The 18226-nt window shown below is 42.4% G+C and overlaps 1 protein-coding gene across 8 annotated transcripts in view; it reads right to left on the reverse strand.

The window, feature by feature from the left end:
* ATP8A1 (ATPase phospholipid transporting 8A1) overlaps positions 1 to 18226 on the reverse strand; it is a 224196-nt gene that overhangs the window by 35463 nt on the left and 170507 nt on the right. For all 8 annotated transcript variants that reach the window (XM_049092867.1, XM_049092869.1, XM_049092868.1 and 5 more), the window contains 5 exons: positions 12184 to 12258; positions 11908 to 12030; positions 8595 to 8673; positions 3148 to 3209; positions 443 to 499 (listed from right to left, as the gene is read on the reverse strand). In XM_049092867.1, coding sequence (XP_048948824.1) covers positions 443 to 499; positions 3148 to 3209; positions 8595 to 8673; positions 11908 to 12030; positions 12184 to 12258 — 396 coding nt within the window. The remainder of the gene's footprint in view (positions 1 to 442; positions 500 to 3147; positions 3210 to 8594; positions 8674 to 11907; positions 12031 to 12183; positions 12259 to 18226) is intronic.

The following is an 18226-nucleotide window of genomic DNA, read 5'->3' on the forward strand; positions in this document are numbered from 1 at the left end:
CTGGGAATTTCCAGTAACAACGCGTGCACGTTCCAACCGGATCTTTCATCAGCGCCAACGCTCCTGTCCCCCCGGTGGCAGGACATCTGCGGTTTGATGGGCATTCCTTGTCTGCTCCCTTTGGGGGCTCCCTCCTCGGACTCTCCTCCCCTACCTGCTCATCTTCAACCTCTTTTATGTTTGCTCTGCGTGCTCTCCCCGGGGAAGTCACAATAAAATCTTAAAGGCGCTGAAAATCTTGTGGGCAATAAACTTGAGTTTTTTTTTTTTTTTTTTTGACTCGCTGTTTCCAAACTAGACAAACTAGAGTCCCCTAGCCCTCCCCACCTCCAGCCAAGACCCCTCACAAGGAACAGCCTGGGGGAACAGGGCCACATAAGTTAGAATGAAGAGCCATTGTGTCAACGTGCCACGGCCCAGTGGTGGTCAGGGATGCTCTTACCCACGTCCAGTACGACGTCTCCAATCCAGCTTTCAAACACACAGTTATCACCACAAACTAAAACAGAAGGGAGAACGTTATTTCACTTGATACGTGTGAGAGTTTAAATGTTAAAAGTGAGGTGTGTAAAGACCAGGTGTTCACTGTGCTACGGGACTGGTAGGTTCTGCACAGCTCGCCGTGTGTGTCCACCGAGCAAAGGAACAGGTGAATGAGCCGGAGGCTGCCCGGGATGGGCCCAGTAGCAGCATCCCACCATGGCCATCACCCCTGTCCTCCTCCCCGCACGCCCTCGCAGTCCATCCACGGGACTTACGCCTGCCTGCTTCTTGCACAATTCGTGAACCGTGAGTGTATGTCTGCAGTAACTTGGATTTTTAAGCTTGCTTTCATTTTATTTTATATCAAGGTCCCCCAGGTGGCTCAGTGGTTGAGCATCTCCCTTTGTCTCCCGGGGTCCTGGGATCGAGTTCTGCATCGGGCTCCTCGTATGGAGCCTGCTTCTCCCTCTGCCCCTCTCTCTGTGTCTCTCATGAACAAATAAATAAAATCTTAAAAAAAAATACATTTCATATCATCTGGAATGCTAAAGCCCCTACTTTCCAAATTTTAGAGATAAATTCTAAAGATAATGTAACTAGACATTTAGAAACCTAATAAACACTTTCTCTGTAACTTTACTTACATACGACCCCACGGCTCAGGATATAAAAGCCTGTTACATTCTCCATGATGTACACACCCGTTCCCATCACGGACTCTGCTGCTAATTCCCAAGTAAGGGAACTAGTTTAACTAAACTAGTTTTTAATGCTTAAAAATGTAAGCACCCCTGTGCTTTCCTTTTTTTTTTTTTTAATTTTTTAAATTTATTTTTTATTTATTATTATTATTATTATTTTTTACCCCTGCACTTTCCATAGGGTGGCACAAAGGTTAGCTGGGCTGGCCCTGAAGTCAGACTGTTTGTGCTCAAGCCTCCACCATTTATTGGGTGTTTTGGTTAAGGAACAAGGCAAGTTACCCAACCTCTGTGTCTCAGCTCCTTCATCTGTAACCTGGTACCTACCGCACAGGGGAGGGAGTCTAAACCCCAGTGCTTAGCACTGCACTGTTATCTATTATTATCTATTCATAGGTAAAAATGAAATTTTAAATATTGTCAGTAGTCAAGGGAACTCTGTACACTTTGAGCAGTTTGGGATGGTGGAAGTGTGATGCGGGCCTTGCACCACTGATCAATACATGCCTGCCTACCTAGTTCTACTTCTGGGTTTGCACAGCATTAGGGGCTTCCCCACGGGGTCACAGAGTCAGGCCTGGGTGAAGCATTTGGGCTTTCTCAGCAAGACATTTAAAGCCAATGTAGGATTAATATCTGTAGAAATAAAACTCCTGTGAAAAATGTAAGTACTCATTAACAAGCTATATAAAAAGTTTAAAACTAAGAGATATATTTTGACATTGAATTAAACAGTAACACCCCCCTGAGACCTGAGTATCTTAATGTATCCTTAAGGAACATTCCTGCTATATACTTGGATTAATTTCTTTTTTAAAAAATTTTATTTATTTATTCATGAGAGAGAGAAAGGCAGAGACATGGGCAGAGGGAGAAGCAGGCTCCACGCAGGGAGCCCGACGTGGGACTCAGGGTCACGCCCTGAGCCGAAGGCAGATGCTCCACCTGCTGAGCCCCTCAGACATCCCTACTTGGACTAATTTCTAAACTTACCCTAACTTACTTATTTCTGTTTTGCACTCACGTTATATGAGACCAAGTCCCAGTCCCCCAAACATATGCTTCTTTTCTGTTACTACTTCTGTGGGTTGATGTCAACGGAAAGGACACCCCAGGAAAATAACTTGATCTCTCTGTTATTTAATGGCCTTACTGTCCTATCATTCAGTAGTTTTAACACCTGATATTTAAACATCACATTCTAGTTTTCTTGCCAACTGAGTCAGTCATGTTGATATCTGCTTAATATTTGGAGCAGCACCCCGCCCTCATTCGGGAAGGAATTAGAGAAAGGAATGTGGCCTGAGAATTCAGAGTTGAAGGTTATAGTAAACGTACCAGACACCCAACTACTGACCTCGGCCTTTAGCATTCACGTAGTGCTTTTGACTTCTAAGGGAAAAGTGGTTTTCAGACATTTTTTGGCCCTTTATGGCAGGCATGGGCTTGCACTCATGTGTGTGTCCTCCACAAGTGTTTGGATAGTGACTTAACACAGTGGGTTCCATGCCTTGTGTGGATGAAATGTCCCCAAAGAGTGATTTCTCTCCCATTTTAGTTATCAAGAGACCCTAGAATCATGACTGGCTAACCGCCCAAGAACAGTATGATAATATCTGCCATAAATTCAGGAAAGCAAAAAGAAAAAAAAATTAACAAGGGCAGTAAAATAAAAATGAAGAAAAAGAGACAAGGAAGAGAAAAATGGGAATTGGGGGAGGGCACTAAAAGAAAAGAGGGAATACTGAAAATAACAGCAACGAAAGTCCTATCAAGTCAGTGAGCCTAAATGACACATTAACAACCTCACATAAAATAAGCTCCTAATAGTCAAAACATCTTATATTATTTTTAAACGGAAGTGCAAGCAACCCTACGTTCAGAAATGCCCACAGTTAAATTTGTAAATACAGTGAAAGGATTTGATTTTTATATACAAACTAGGCAAGTACTCTGTACTTACAGTGTAAACAAAGTTTCCCAACAGCAGATAATCAGAGGTTTTCCCATTTCCAAATACATTTCCTGTATGACAAGAAGAGAGGCTTATTAGAAATGAAAATCAAAGCGGTCCTTTCAGAATCCTTTCAAAGACAAATCAATTTGTAATTGTTGAACAAAAGAAGGGAACCAAGCATTACACCATAAACTAGGCTAATTAAAAAAAAGTTATGAGAAGTCTCACAAAGTTGCTATAAATGTGGGTCAAAATGAAAAGCAATTTTCTAATAGCCAACAATGGAGTAGGAAACCTGACTTGTTAACCAATTCTCAGGACCCATGAGGTGGGGAAAGAAAAAAAAATCAAACTAATTGTTCAATGAAAGACCAATTCTATGGGCGCTGAGACAGGAGAAGACATCCTGAACCCTCACTAGAGACCTTTGTTAGCAACATAGGTAAGACTTTTAGGGAACCTTCTAACTCTCTCTCAATGAAGTTGTTGGCATCAGACCAGACGGGATTCATGAATGCACATCACAGAAGACTGAGGAGCACCAATATGGTGCTAGGCACATGGCTCTTGGAAGGTTTGGCTAATTTGGGGGGAATATTTTAAAGTATTTTGTTACCCTAGCAATGACTAACAAATGTGGCTCTAGATGAAGGGAGTGGTGGCTAACAAACACCATGGTTACTGATTAAAAAAAATAAAAACTGAATAACTGAATAATTGGCACCCATTGGCACCATGGGAAAAATTAAGACCTGTGGTACAATACTCAGTACAATATTTTACTTATGCAAATATTCAACAATATTTATTTAAAAATCTCGTATGTAAGGACAAAATCTGGTAGAATAAAGTATAGGATGAGATAGGCAGCGTGGCCCTGGTGTGAAGACAAGGAGTAGCTGGGTGAGTCTGGGAAACACAGACCAGGCTCAGCATCTGTGACTAGCTGTGCCATGTTGGTTTACATAATCAATCTCCAAGGGGACTGAGCTTCTTCACTTAAAAGAAGGAGTGGAACTACCTACCCCCAGTGGGGTTTTCTATTACAATGAGGTCTCGTATGTAAGAGCCAACACTGGGTGCATGTGGCCCGTGCTCCATGCTGTGACCCTACTCTCTTTGGAGTTTTTGGTGAGTAGTAGTCAGGAAGGGCTGCCTCATAACAGCCCAGCCACCTAGAGACCCCTCGTCTTCGTGGGGGTATTCCATGATTAAGAATATAGGATTTGGTGTGCTAGGTGTCATCTAATATATAATTATTAATTAATAATTTAATTATTAATTAATATATAATATTTCAAATAAATAAATAACTTATTTATTTGAAAGAGAAAGAGAGAGCAGGGATGGGGGGAGTGGCAGATTGGGAGGGAGAGGAAGGGGAAAGAATCTCAAGCAGACTCAGCCCAGAACCCAGTGCGGGACTTGATCCCACCTGCCCCCCAGGATATCAGGACCCGAGCTGAAACCAAGAGCTGGTTGCTCAACCAGCTGAGCCACCCACGTACTCCCCGATGTGCTGGTCTTACGAGCACAGTATTTACAAACTCGTACCTGCAATTAATCTGCAAATTTCCATACAACCAAATTAACATACTCAGCAATCTACAGAATAACCGAAAATATCTTACAATCACGTCTGGACTTGCGTGTGTTTATGTAGGTCCTTTAACCCATGTACACAAGTTATCAAGAATAATCATATTTGGGTCCGCGTAAGCCGCCTTCTGGTCATGACTGGTTCATCATGAAGGACCCAAAGATTCATTTTAAGATCACGCTGAGAAAAAAAATCTAAAGGCCTATTGTGGGATTTGTCAGATTCAGCATTTGGATGATTCAGGTACATGATTCATTCTCACACTTTCTGGTCTCTAGGCTCCTTTACACTTAAAAATTCTTGAGGATCCCAAAAAGCTTTTGTTCATGTGGTTTATATCTACCAATGTTTATTTACCAAGTTAGAAATTAAAGCAGAATATTTTAAAAAATGTACCGATTATCTAAATTTATCTAAAGATAACAGCAATAAACCCAATACACATAACATGATTTTACTTTTCTCCCCAACAAAAAAGGTGAGAAACCTGCATTGTTTTATATTTTTACAATCTCTTTAATGCCTTGCTTACGAGAAGGCAGCTGGATTCTCAGAGTCAGGTTGAAATACGGGGGAAATCCTACTTCCCAGAGAAAGTTGTAAGGGAGGAGTGTTCTAATCGTCTTTTCTTATGAGTGTGGATATTCTTTGATACTACATCAAAACTCAGCAAGTAGCTTTCCTAAAGGTCAGGGTATGGAAGCTGAAACTTGATCAGTGAGCCCTCAGTACCCTATTACATCACAATCAATGGCTCCACTGGACACCCCGGTGGATCTTAAAATTCCTGCAGGATTCCGTGACCTCATGAAAGTAGCTGGTTCAGCTCACAAAAATAAATTTTTATTTTTATTTTATTTATTTTTAAATAAAAACAATGACTGGCTAATACTGCAAAAATTATGAAACTGTGACCTCGGGTTCCCTAAAAAGGTCATCGTGGGTATTTATAAAGGGGTCTATAGGCCGTGAGAACCGTTGGAGTGTGTATCCAGATGCATCTGTAGCTGCCCTTTATATACTTACATTTCTTGTGTACCTCATCATTTCAAAAGCCTAAAAAAAAAAAAAAAAACCCCAAAGCCTCTCCTTATTTGAAAATCAAAAACAAGGCAAAGAAACAACAAACCCCTCAACAATTAGAATGTTGAGACGTAATTTACGCCACGTGCCATTGACGTCTTAAGAAGAGACCGCACGTGCGCTGGGCCTCGGCGAGGTGTGGGTCCTACAGGCGGCACCCTTCTGGGGCTGAACGAATGCAAAGAGGGCCCCAGGATCTGCTCTCCAGGAGCTGGAATTACTCCAGGGGTCTGTCCTTTCAAACCCTGTCACCATTCAGGTGTTTCACATGCTATTTGGCTTGAGATAACCTTTGAGATTACATTTTTCCTTTTTCTAAGTTAGAATGTTAGAACGGCAAGAGACAGACTGTGCTGAGTCTCTCATACCCGTATCGGTTCTGCAATTCAAAAATAAACTTCACCTAGAGAATTTGGCTACAGTCCTGTATCATACCCTCGATTTCAATAGAGTGGAAATAATCTAAATGTCCATCAACAGACGAATGGATACACAAAACGTGGTAAATCTATACAATGGAGTATCATTCAGCTATAAGGAGTGAAGTAATGATCCGGCCGTGATATGGATGAACCAAGGCCACATATGACAGGATTCCATTCTTATGAAATGTCCGAAATAGGCAAATTCAAGGACAACAATCAGTGGTTGCCAGGGGCTCAGGGCAGAGTGTGGGGAGTAACTGATAATGGGTGTGGGTTTTTTTTAATGGGGTGATGGAAATGTTCTAGCATTGGATAGTGAGTTTTTTTAATAAAGATTTTATTTATTTATTCATGAGAGACAGAGAGAGAGAGAGAGGCAGAGATACAGGCTGAGGGAGAAGCAGGCTCCATGCAGGGAGCCTGACGCAGGACTCGATCCTGGGTCTCCAGGATCACGCCCTGGGCCGAAGGCAGGTGCTCAACCGCTGAGCCACCCAGGGATCCCCTGGATATAGTGAATTTGTACAATTCTCTGAATATACCAAAAAAACACTGAACTGTATAATTTAAAAGGGGCAATTTTATGGCATGTGAGTTATTATCTCAAAAAAAAAAAAAATCTACTGTGGTTCTCCCGGCCTACTGGAGCCAAGAGGCTATATTTTAATTGGATTCTCTTACCATCATTTCTATGGCTTAGAAAGTGAGAACCATTCAGGGCACCAGCAGAGAAATTAATGGCGAGACGAGACCCTGGGGTCAGGACCCGCAGCCCATGCCCTGCCTGCAGTGCTCACCCTGCCAGGCATGGACTCCACCGGCCAGCCGCGCACCCTTCCCTGCACTGCACGCACTCCCTGCTCTTCTGAAGTCTCATTCTTTTTTTTTTTTTTTTTTTTTAAGATTTATGTTTTGAGAGAGAGCAGAATGAGAGCGAGCTCAAGGGGGGGGCAGAGGGCAAGGCAGGCTCCCCCAGAGCGGCGGAGCTTGCTGCAGGCCCCAGGGTCACCGTCTGGGATGGAAGAGCCTGATGGAGCCACACAGGCGCCCCTGCAAGTGGGATTCGAACTCAGGACATGGAGGGGCCCCGGTGGCTCAGTGCATCAGGTGTTTGCCTCCATCTCTGGCCGTGACCCCAGGGCAGCAGTTTGAGCCCCACACCCGGGCCCCAGCCCCGCTCCGCGGGTGAGTCTGCTTCTCTGCGGCCCTCGGCCCGGCTCGCTCGCTCTCCTGAAATACACCAATAACACCTTGGAAGGAAAAAAGGAGAGGAGGGAGGGGAGGGTCTGCATGGGGGAGGGACAGCCTGCGGGGGGGCGATGGTCTGCATGGGGGTGGAATGGTCTGCGGGGTGGGGGTGGTAGGGATAGTCTGCGAGTGGGGGGAGGGGGATGGCCTGCGGGGGGGATGGTCTGTGGGGGGAGATGACCCTGTCTGGGAGGGGACCGTGTGCAGGGAGGGGACGGCCTGCGGAGGGGGGAACACCCTGCAGGGGGGGGCGGCCTGAGGGGGGGCCCGCGTTTCCCTCGAGGCTCCTCAGAGGTCTGTGGGTTTCTGGAGACAGGCACCTGGTGGACCTACCATGTGCGGGGCCCCCTGGCCGGTGGGGCAGGACCGTGGTGGGGGAGTTGTCCCCAATTCCCCGGTGCAGGGCGGGCTGGGGCCGAGCAGGTGCAGGGCGTGGGCCCGGGCAGAGCAGGTATGGGGCGGGGGCCTGGGGCCCGAGCAGGTGCGGGGTGGGGGCCGGAGCAGGTGCGGAGCAGGGGCGCCGCGGGCAGCTCTGTGCTGAGCGGCCACCTGAGCACCTGTCCGGGCGTCGGGATGCACCGGCTCGCCCGTCTCACAACGGACAGAGTAACGTCACCCCTCAGAACAAGCAGAGCGGATGCTGCTGCTCCGGGGAGAGCATGAAACCCTGAAATCTCATTGCAAACCCGGGCTCACGGAGGCGGGCGGACACTGGCATTCCTCATCAGCTTGGGGATGAAGAGCCGGGGCAGGCCTCACAGGTGTAAAGAATGGGCTACATAAAACATTAGCACTATTATGTTCAAACTACGCATCAACAGAGGAAGGGGGAAAAAAAAAGAGCCCTAAAATTTAACTCTCTGCAAGTTTGGAAAACATGAGAAGTCGAGAGGAAGGCTTTGCATACATTAAATCACTTTGCTCCCAAAGGAATAATAAAAATCTTTAAAGTGTGTACAGCTTTTGGATGCATGCATTTTAGGTCAAGGAAAACAGCCTAGAGTGAAACTGCTATAATTTTTAACATATATTGACAATGAGTTATTTTCTGAAAACGCAGAAAGTCATCTCTTAGCATTCATATCCTTTCTACTCACCATACTGAAGGGCTTTCAGTGGAAACCAAAACAGAATAACTGAGTGGAAGAGGCCATTTAAACAATGAACCCAGAAAACCTGAGGGAAAACAAAAATCCATGAGAACCACTTGCGATAAACTAGCTCCGTGAACTCTGACCTTTCTTTTTATCTGTGAGCTGGATTCACAAAACGTGTTTCTGTCGGGCCACGGCTGTGAATTAATAGAACTGACACTTTCTGCCTCTTAGACCTTCATGGGTCATTTATTTATTTTTATGTTTCTCAAAATGTTTTTTCAGCTTCACCGAAATTTTTTCCTGCTTTTTTAAAAAACCAAGTATGAACAGTTTAAATTTCTGCCCGACCAAGAAAATAACACGTAACGGGAACGTGTAGCTCCCGCGGTTCCTCAGGTGGGGTCGTTTTCAGAATTCTCGGAGAAGAGCCTTTGGGAAGACACAGGGATGGGGGAAGTCCCTACTTTGCCCTTCCCACGTGCAGCAGGAGTGCCAACCTCCCGAAGGTGGTAAAGCATCCCCTCCCTCCCTCCCTCCCTCTCTCCCACCTTCCTCTGCACAAACTAAGAATAACGGGGTGGCACGTAGGCCATATAATCCCTAAAGGCATTGTAGGGGTGACTGGATTCCTACGAGGCTTCCACGATTTCTGAGACTCGTCAACATCAAGCCTCCAACAATCAGAACACCATCTAATCGTTATTACTCTTCCATCCTGCATTTTAGGAGCAAAGGGGGCAGGCACCGCGGGTACTTTCTTTGTAGCGGGGATGGGAAAGATTAAGTCATAGAAAAACTGTTTAGAGTTCTCATGGCCCTTTGAAGAGTCGCAGTTTTGCCATTGAAAAGGGCTGCTTGCGAGCAAAACTCACGCTAAATAAAAATCGGCATGTATTAATAGTTTTAAGCTGTTCAAACAACAGAAATTAAGTTGCCTGCCTCCCCAAATTTTCCACTGTGATCTCAATCTGCCCCGTTAGCTCACCCAGCCACCCTGGACGGTATGATCCAATTTACGGTCCAATACATTACACATTTGAACTTGTGTTACTCATTAACCTTTGTCTCTTCTCCTCACTATGTCATTACCGCAAGTTTTTATTTGACAGAAAGCACAGGTGGGTGCAAGAAAAATTAGTTCTACTTTTCCATTTTCCTGACCGATACTTATTGTCACATGCTAATCCTTTAACCCCTGTCATGACCTCGGGACCTCCGACCCTTTTTACCATAACAAACGTAATCATCGTCATTCAGGGCAACAATGCTTCTACACTGGGGACCCACAGCAACTGCTGTGTGTACAACTATGCATTTTGTAGCCATTTGTCCCTGAATTTTAAAACACTTAGAAGGGGTTTAATCAAAGATTTTTCACCGAAACCACTAGAACATCCATGTACACTATTAAGAAATGGTTGGCAGCTTGTGTATAAATGTTGAAAGGGAAGAGAAATTAGTTGCGTGATCTATTGGGTTGACTGATGACTTTTCGAAATGCACGGGCTCTGCGGGTAATGAAATACTCTGTAAACAACAAAAGGACAGCAAAGGACACAAGGAATGATGCTTCCACGTGAAAACTACGGACTGCCTTTTCCTTGGCCACCAACTGTCTCAGTGGCCATGTGGGAAGGGTCTGAAACGATGGGACTTTCCAGGAATGGCTCTGGATAATCCTGTGAGGATCAATTTTTGTTTATAAGCAAGAGTTCCCCGGCCAAGTTTGCGGCTGGGAAGCTAACACGGTGGGGAGCCTGAGCCCTGGTGGACCGCATACTTGTGGCTGAGGCTGATACAAGCCTCCAGGTGGGTGAGAATCACGGCTAGTACCCCAGTAGGCCTGGCACTTTCTCAGCTCTCAAATCTCTCTCTCCAGGAAAACAAGAGTTCACCGTCCATTGTATCTATCTTGTGACTTGAAAATAGCCACCAGAGATCATTAAAAAAAAAAAAAAAAAACAAAAAAAAAACATTACAGCAAGGTGGTCCAATTTAATACAAACTGGACATAAATAAATCTTGAAAAAAATCTAAAAATAAAATGTTAAAAAAATAAAAGCATAGATACCGCATATTATAACTTACTAATCGTTTTAGGAGAGCATGGTCTAAGATAATTCTCAGCTTTTTAAATTTTGTCCCTTTTTTTCTAAATCAACCAAGCTCAGTTATTTAAAAAAATGGCAACGAGTTGTGTGTGCATGCCTGGCACACATGCACGAGGTCTCCGAGGACGAACAAACACCCTGGCTATCCACTGGGCACCGGCACTTACAGCTTAGAGGAGCTGGGGCATCCGTTTGCTTTATTCTCTCGGTATGCTGAGGATGAACATCAATGAGGGCTCGGCAAATTAACAGACATTAAAAATATCCTACATTAACCTTCCTAAATGGGAAGAACTGGTTACATCTAAGTATTAGTAACAGGCTAACAAACATGCACTGTATTGGATGGGAAAAGTCCTGAGAAGGTGTATTATTGTATTTGTTGCTTTTATTATTGTTTCAAAGTGGCATCGCCTTGACTGTTACGAGACTAAGCACTTTTTTTTTTCCTGAACTGAAACCTGAATTACTAACAAATACCAGTGGAAAGACTTTACAATACAAACTTCGAGGAAAATAAACTATGCAAAAAAAAAAAAAAAAAAAAAAAAGTAGAAGAAGAAGAAAAAGAAAATAAAAGAGATTTTTGTGGTTGGGACAAATAACTGTCACGGACCCCAAGGGATCACAAATCACAAACAGTCCATGACGTGTTTTGTAGAATATAAATTCAGAATGTGATTTTAGATAAAATGTCAGATATTTTATCTTGTATTTAAAATTTTATGGCTTGGAATTACTGAGTATTATGACCTAATGAATTATTGACCAGAGACTATAATGCAAGCTAATACTCTAATGGGGTCAAGGTGACGTGATGGAACAGAAAACCACCACTTTGCACGAGGAAGGACAGACCCTGCCGGTCCTGGACGACCCGTGTAAGGGGTGAGGCTTTCCCCGGGATGCTGCAGACACAGAACGGTGAGGGCCTGAGGACACTCGTGTCTGTCTTTCAGACCCGATTAACTGCCGCCTGGCAAACTCTAGTGAACTGTGGTTATGTGTTAATTTTATAAGAAAACAAACCAATAGAAATGCTTCTGAGTCCGCATCCGAACCTGCGGCAAACACGACTTGTCACGGTCGGAACCCTGGCGTTTGTGTCCTTAGCTCCGGGAGGCCAGACGCCCCGTGTAATCACAGCAGTCGAGTGAGTCCCACTGCCCGCCCCAAACACATGCGGGGCCGTCGTGTCCTACCTTGGTGTTGAAGTCCAGGGCGTTCTGGGAGGTTTTGTACAATTCAGGATACTTCAACATGTTCTCTTTTCTGCAGGATCTCTCAAATATTCCGAGAGTTAAGGGAGGCATTGCTGTAAACATCTAAAGGGCACACGCTGGTCATTACTTCAAGGAGCCTAGTGCAAGGTGAACTTTAACCTCAAAGTATTTAATATCATATATTAAATTATTATAAAATTTAATATTAAATAATATTTAATAATAATCAGGAAAAATCAAACATCTTAAACTTACCACGTTATAAAGACCTATACACCATCTCTCAAAGAGGATCTGTCCAGAAAAGCCATTCACAAAGGCAAACCAGATCTAGGATGAAAACAACCCCAAAGCCCCCAAATTAGAACATAAAAAACATAAGTGCATCCCTTAGAATCCAAAAACTCAGCCGTTGCATAACAGCAGTGTTAACATATGATTTTCACAACTTTCTTGAAAATGGCATTTCTTTGTTTTGCTTTCTAGCCTGAAGGGGTGCTTTCAGAAGGTATTTGTTATTTAAGTCAGAATTAGTTGCAGTTGTCGAGTCAAAAAAAGAGTCATATTAATAGGCATCGTACATTTAAAGGAAATTAAATAAACCTTATTTTCTAAAAGGCACTTCGGGGAATATATTTTATGTCACTAAATTTTTAGAGCTTTAGCTCCTTTTTAAAATGTGTACCTCTTGCTAATTAAAGAGATAACTATGTACTGGTGATTAAAGAGATAAATTGTTTTGGTTACGCAAAAAAACATGTTTCTGTAGAAAATGAAATGACTTTCCTATAACAATATAATCATAATTATTCCATGCTGGCTGCATTCAGATAGCTCATTTATATACACTCCCAGGTTTACCCTACTGGAGACCTGTCGTATATAGTGTCAGGTCCTGCTCCTTTCCCTCTTAACAGTTTATAACTTTTCTTAAGTTGTTACATATCCTTTAAAATGAGATTAATAGATGTACATCCCCTACAGTGGGATTATAACCATTTCGGGATATTTAGTCTGCTTCCAGTTTTTGCCATTCTACTGAATTCTGAGCCAAATATTCTTGTTCAAAAATCCTGTACATCTCTATTTTCTAAGGATGGATTATTTTTTTTTGTAAGTAAAAGCTACGTTAAGGTATGACTGACATACAAAAGACTGTGCACAGTCAGGGTATACAGTTTGGTAAGCTTGGACATATGTATATGGTGGTGGAACTGTCATTGTAATGAAGGTGATACACATATCCGTCACCTCTAAAACTTTCCTTGGATGTCCTTTTTTTTTTTTTCAAGGATAAATTTTTAGAAGTAGAATTAATGGGTTAAAGTTTATAGACTTCTTAATATTTCTTGATAAGTCTAGCCATTGGAATGTGAAATTTGAATTTATACAGTAAAAAAACCTGGATATCTTGAGTTTATGCTTTCATTAAGCATAAATCTTCAAGTAATAAGGCGTAATGTTCTCATATATTTTGCAATTCTCTTAAAAACAAAAGCCTTCACTTTGGATACAAAATGAAAGATGTTATCTTAAAAAAAAAACGAAAAACAAAAACACCCGTCTCTAACATGCTTAAGGCAAATGGAAAATTAAAGTGACTGTTAGTAAGTCAAAAACACATATATATTCTTCTAAGAAAGCAGACCTAAAATGTGATTAAAAATTAAAAAAAAAAAATCAAGCTGGTCTGGAAGAGTAAAAAGTCTGGCCTGGCAACGAGATTACATAAACGCACACTCACAAAACCAGAGCATAACGACGACACAAAACCTGTTGGAGGAAAGCAGTCTTGACATGCCAGTCAAGTGAATTTCTGAATCAGAGTCGCAGGGACTCTGCTACACTTCACGTTTCATTTAACCTCATTATGGAAGCATGAATTGCTACAAATTCACCATTTATCAATATGTACCCAGGCTGGCCTCCCTATGAACAGCTTCTGTACCCACATTGATCTTTTTCCTTTTTATAGTGGGAAGGAATGATTGAGCATATATAAAAACGAATGTCTGCTTCATGAGATGGAAAAGAACACAAAGGAGCGATAGCACATGAAAAATAAGTCCAAATTGTGTCAGGGTTGTAACACGCATTACCAACAACAATAACAACAGCATAGGAATCGGAGTCAAATCTGAAATTCTTGTGTGCTTTGCTACATCTGTTTATTGAAAAAAAAAAAATGAACATTTGCCCTAGACTAGGAGCCGGGTCATTCACTCGTACGTGCTTTAAAAGAACTTAGTATGTTTATGCGAAGTTAACTTTATTCTTCGGGTGGTGCTGCTGACTTTACACCTTTTTTTTTTTTTTTTTTAAGGGTAAGTAGACACAAGGTGACAAAACAGGCTTTAATTCTCTGTATAGTGTTTTCACATTTGGCCTTTTTTCAGATGTGGATTATGTCAATACATATTTGTGATACTCTGGGTGATGGTAATGTTCTCCCCGGAGGGGACTGTGATTTACTGCAGCAATACATGCTGAGAAGCTCTTTGAGATATCTTAGGGTATGATGGAAATACAGGGAATTTTTAAACAGAGAGTTTTAAATTATGGCCTCACTAGTCTATGAAGATGTGATCCAATCATTGTTGGCCTGAAAAAAAGATGCGTACCAAACTTACCCAATGGACATGACCTGGCTCAAAAGGCTACAGTCATAAATGTATCTGCACTCATCAGTGCTATATACAACCAGAAAAATACGTTAAATTTGTGCGTGAGTAAACATTTGTGAACACGAATGGTCTCCTAGCTTTGTACGTGACATTCGGTGCTGATTCAAATGCCACCATGAGCTTGAAATTTAAGAACCTCACTCAAAAAAAAAAAAAAAAAAGAAAAAGAAAAAAAGAAAAAAGAAAAAAAAAGAACCTCGCTCAAATCAAGTAATATTTACAGAAAGCTTAACATTCAAAATAGTTTGCGAATAAGTGAACATGACTGCATCAAAAAAATGCCCATTTTAACTGCTTTATGGAAGACATGTAGAAATTTTTAAGCAGAAAGCTATCAACACATTTTTCCCCTTTTTACTTCCCCTATTGAGAGGTAGGTGAGTATGTTTTTATAAATTACCTTCCTGCAATACAAAATTCCTATTCTAATTTCTTCTTTAAAAAAGGAGACATGACTAGAAGATGAACAGAATCCTTCGATATAGTACCCTACACCTTTACAGAAATATTTTGGCGTTCAAATGTACATATTTCAAAGGAGAAAGAGAAGGTCTTTGATAGTGAAGAAGTCTACCAAACGGCTGACTTCAAGCCCATCCGATTTGTATTTAAAAGATATATTAGAGAGAGAGAGAAAAAAAAGATATATTAGAGACACATCCCATACTAAGTAAAACAGCACCTCGATGACTATTAACACATAAAAGCCCCTCCGCTGACTCAGTCGGAAGCATGGATACAAAAAGAAAACACCAGTCTTTCTGGGGAGGTGTGGAGATTATTTAAAATTCATAAGAAATCCATATCCCAGCACAGCGTGCTGGCAAAGTATCACCTCACTGACTTTAATCAAGGCTTCTGCAACTTAGAGACACTTACATTGTTTTGGGATCTTACCAGAAAACCTGGATGCGATCAATCATTTGAAAGAAAAGATCCTATTTTGCTAGAAGGGAGTCAGATATTTCAGACAGAGAGAGAAAGAGAGGGAGAAATCCCTTTAGAAAGAGCCAGTAATTTCAATGAACACCTAGGGCTGCTGCGGGGCGGCCACCTCGCGTCTGCGTCTTACGCTGCCACCTGCCAAATCTGTATTTATGTGTTTGGCTGTAACTGATGGCAACGGAGGAGCTGGACAGGGACCTTCCTGGCAAGGCAGCCACGGGAAAACCCCTGGCCGCAGATAATCTATGAAACGCACAGTGTTCCAGGCTATTCCTTTATTAGCAAAGAAACTGCAGACCTGCGTCTCCCGGTATTATTTTCTGAGTTCCACGTCCCAGCAGAGGCGTGGCAGTTAAAGCCTCACAGACTTTCTCCTCATGGACCATTTCTGCATATTAAACAGCAGCTTACAAACGGTCAATGAGTCCTCTGCTCCCACGCCTGGTCAGCACAAAACACTGAAAGGCGAGATTGGAGACTGGCAGTTGTCCTCACCAGAGACACCCCGTGATGTGTTCTCTATTCATTCACGGCGGTGACATGAGCCATTAACATCTGCAGAACTTGTTTTAGCTGGCAAAAGTTGGGTATCTGGGAATGGATTTAAAAGGTCAATTCCTTTCCAAAACAGTTGAACTATATTCAGCATATATTTCTATAAAGTGCTAAAAGAAAAATACCTTAAAAGCGAGATTTCCAGGAGAGTGTAGGACTTAACTTCCTTTCCAACGTGTGAAGAATTTGATCAGTGCTAAATATCTCATGAAGAGGCTTTAAATCCAAAGCCAAGTGAAATTCAGGGCTAATCTAACACAAATCGCATAACCCTGGGTCTGAAACAGAGCGTGCAGGCTCAGTCTTTCATGTGAGTTTAATGTATTTTATTTCCCCCATTAGTACGTTTCCCTCCACCTCATTGTCAATCATCAAATAATCTAGATTTTTAAACAGCAACAGGTTGAGCACTCGCTTCATTTGATAAGATTAAATTTTTGTAAGAAGGATTACTCTGCCAGTGGCTTTAAGATATTTGTATGAACCAATATTCTTTTCAACAGTATTTGTAAATAAACTGTATAAAATGATATCCTTATGAATATCGGTGTTTGGGACGAGAAGAAAATTAAGAAAAACTGGGACTATAGGAGGGGATTGGGAATCGAGAACTATTAATTCAGAGAAAGAACCACAAATTTGCACATTCACCGAAGACTGCATTTCTGGATCTTGCGAGCTATTTTTATTTATTTTTATTTTTATTTATTTATTTTTATTTTTTTATTTTCTTTTTGCAAGCTATTTTTAGAAGTGCATTTTGCTTCAAGAGACAAGACTAACCCGGCGAGAATTGAACGGTAATGAACAATGAGCTCACAGATTATCCTGTTTACGTCTCCAAGGGTTTGATTATTTTACCTAACGGGTTGTAACCTAATTATAGAATTTTCGTGACCAGTAAATGAAACTGCCCACATGCTTCGGAACTAAATGTCAAGGTTTTCCTAGCTGGACTCCTAAGAACTCTGCTCCGTCAACAGCTTAATAAGGAGAGAAGCATTCCGACAGAGGCCCAGAGGACAGCCGGACGAAGCGGGCGGCAGGCCCCGACCGACGACCACTGGGGTAACTGTGAAAGCCACTGAGGTCCTTGTTCGCGGTGTTACTTGGCTGGTGCAAACTATCAGCTCTTAGTCCCCCCCCGGCAAATGGTCAGGTTGTGACTCTGGGGACAGAGGTGCAGAAACAGCAGACCAGAGGGCAACGCGTGCAGGGGAACCTGGGCGGGCTGATGCCGGGGAGGGCGGGTGCTGTGACAGGAGAGGGAGACCAGGGCTCCCTAACCAGCTACAGGGCCCTATCTGCCTGCCGCGGAGCTGCTGGGGCAGCAAGACACTGGTAACGCCTAGAGTTTAGGACTCACAAATACAGCTGCTGTATGTATAAATGATGATAAAATGGCTGTTTCAAAAAAAAAAAAAAAAAAAGAAAGAAAAAAGAGGGGGGGCCGCCCCAGTGGCTCAGTGGCTTAGTGCTGCTTTTGGCCCGGGGTGTGATCCTGGAGACCCGGGATCGAGTCCCATGTCAGGTTCCCTGCATGGAGCCTGCTTCTCCCTCTCTCTCTCTCTGTCATGAATAAATAAAATCTTAAAAAAAAAAAAAAAAAAAAAAAAGAAGCTAAGTCACATATCCATCATGTCCCAGTGAATCATTTAGTTTAATTTATCCACAGGTGCTGTGCCGTCCAGGATGGTGGCCGTTGGCCACATGTGGCTCTTGAACACTTGAAATGGGATTAGTCCAAATTGAGATGTGCTGCTAGTGTAAAATACACACCAGAGTTTAAACACTTAGTATGAAGAATGTGAAATACTACGTTAATGATTTTTATAGCAATTCCGTGTTGAAATAGTTTTGAATATACTAAGAAAATATTATTTTATTATTTTATTTTTATTTATTTATTTTTTAAAGATTTTATTCATTTATTCACACACACTCTGTGTGTGTCTTCATGAGAGACACAGGGAGAGAGAGAGGCAGAGACACAGGAAAAGGGAGAAGCAGGCTCCATGCAGGGAGCCCGACGTGGGACTTGATCTCGGGTCTCTAGGGTCATACTGAAAATACTATTTTAAAATTAGCTGGGGCTCTCACTTTTACTTGTTGCT

Source organism: Canis lupus, chromosome 13 (genome assembly GCF_003254725.2).
Source record: "Canis lupus dingo isolate Sandy chromosome 13, ASM325472v2, whole genome shotgun sequence".
Classification (NCBI taxonomy): domain Eukaryota; kingdom Metazoa; phylum Chordata; class Mammalia; order Carnivora; family Canidae; genus Canis; species Canis lupus.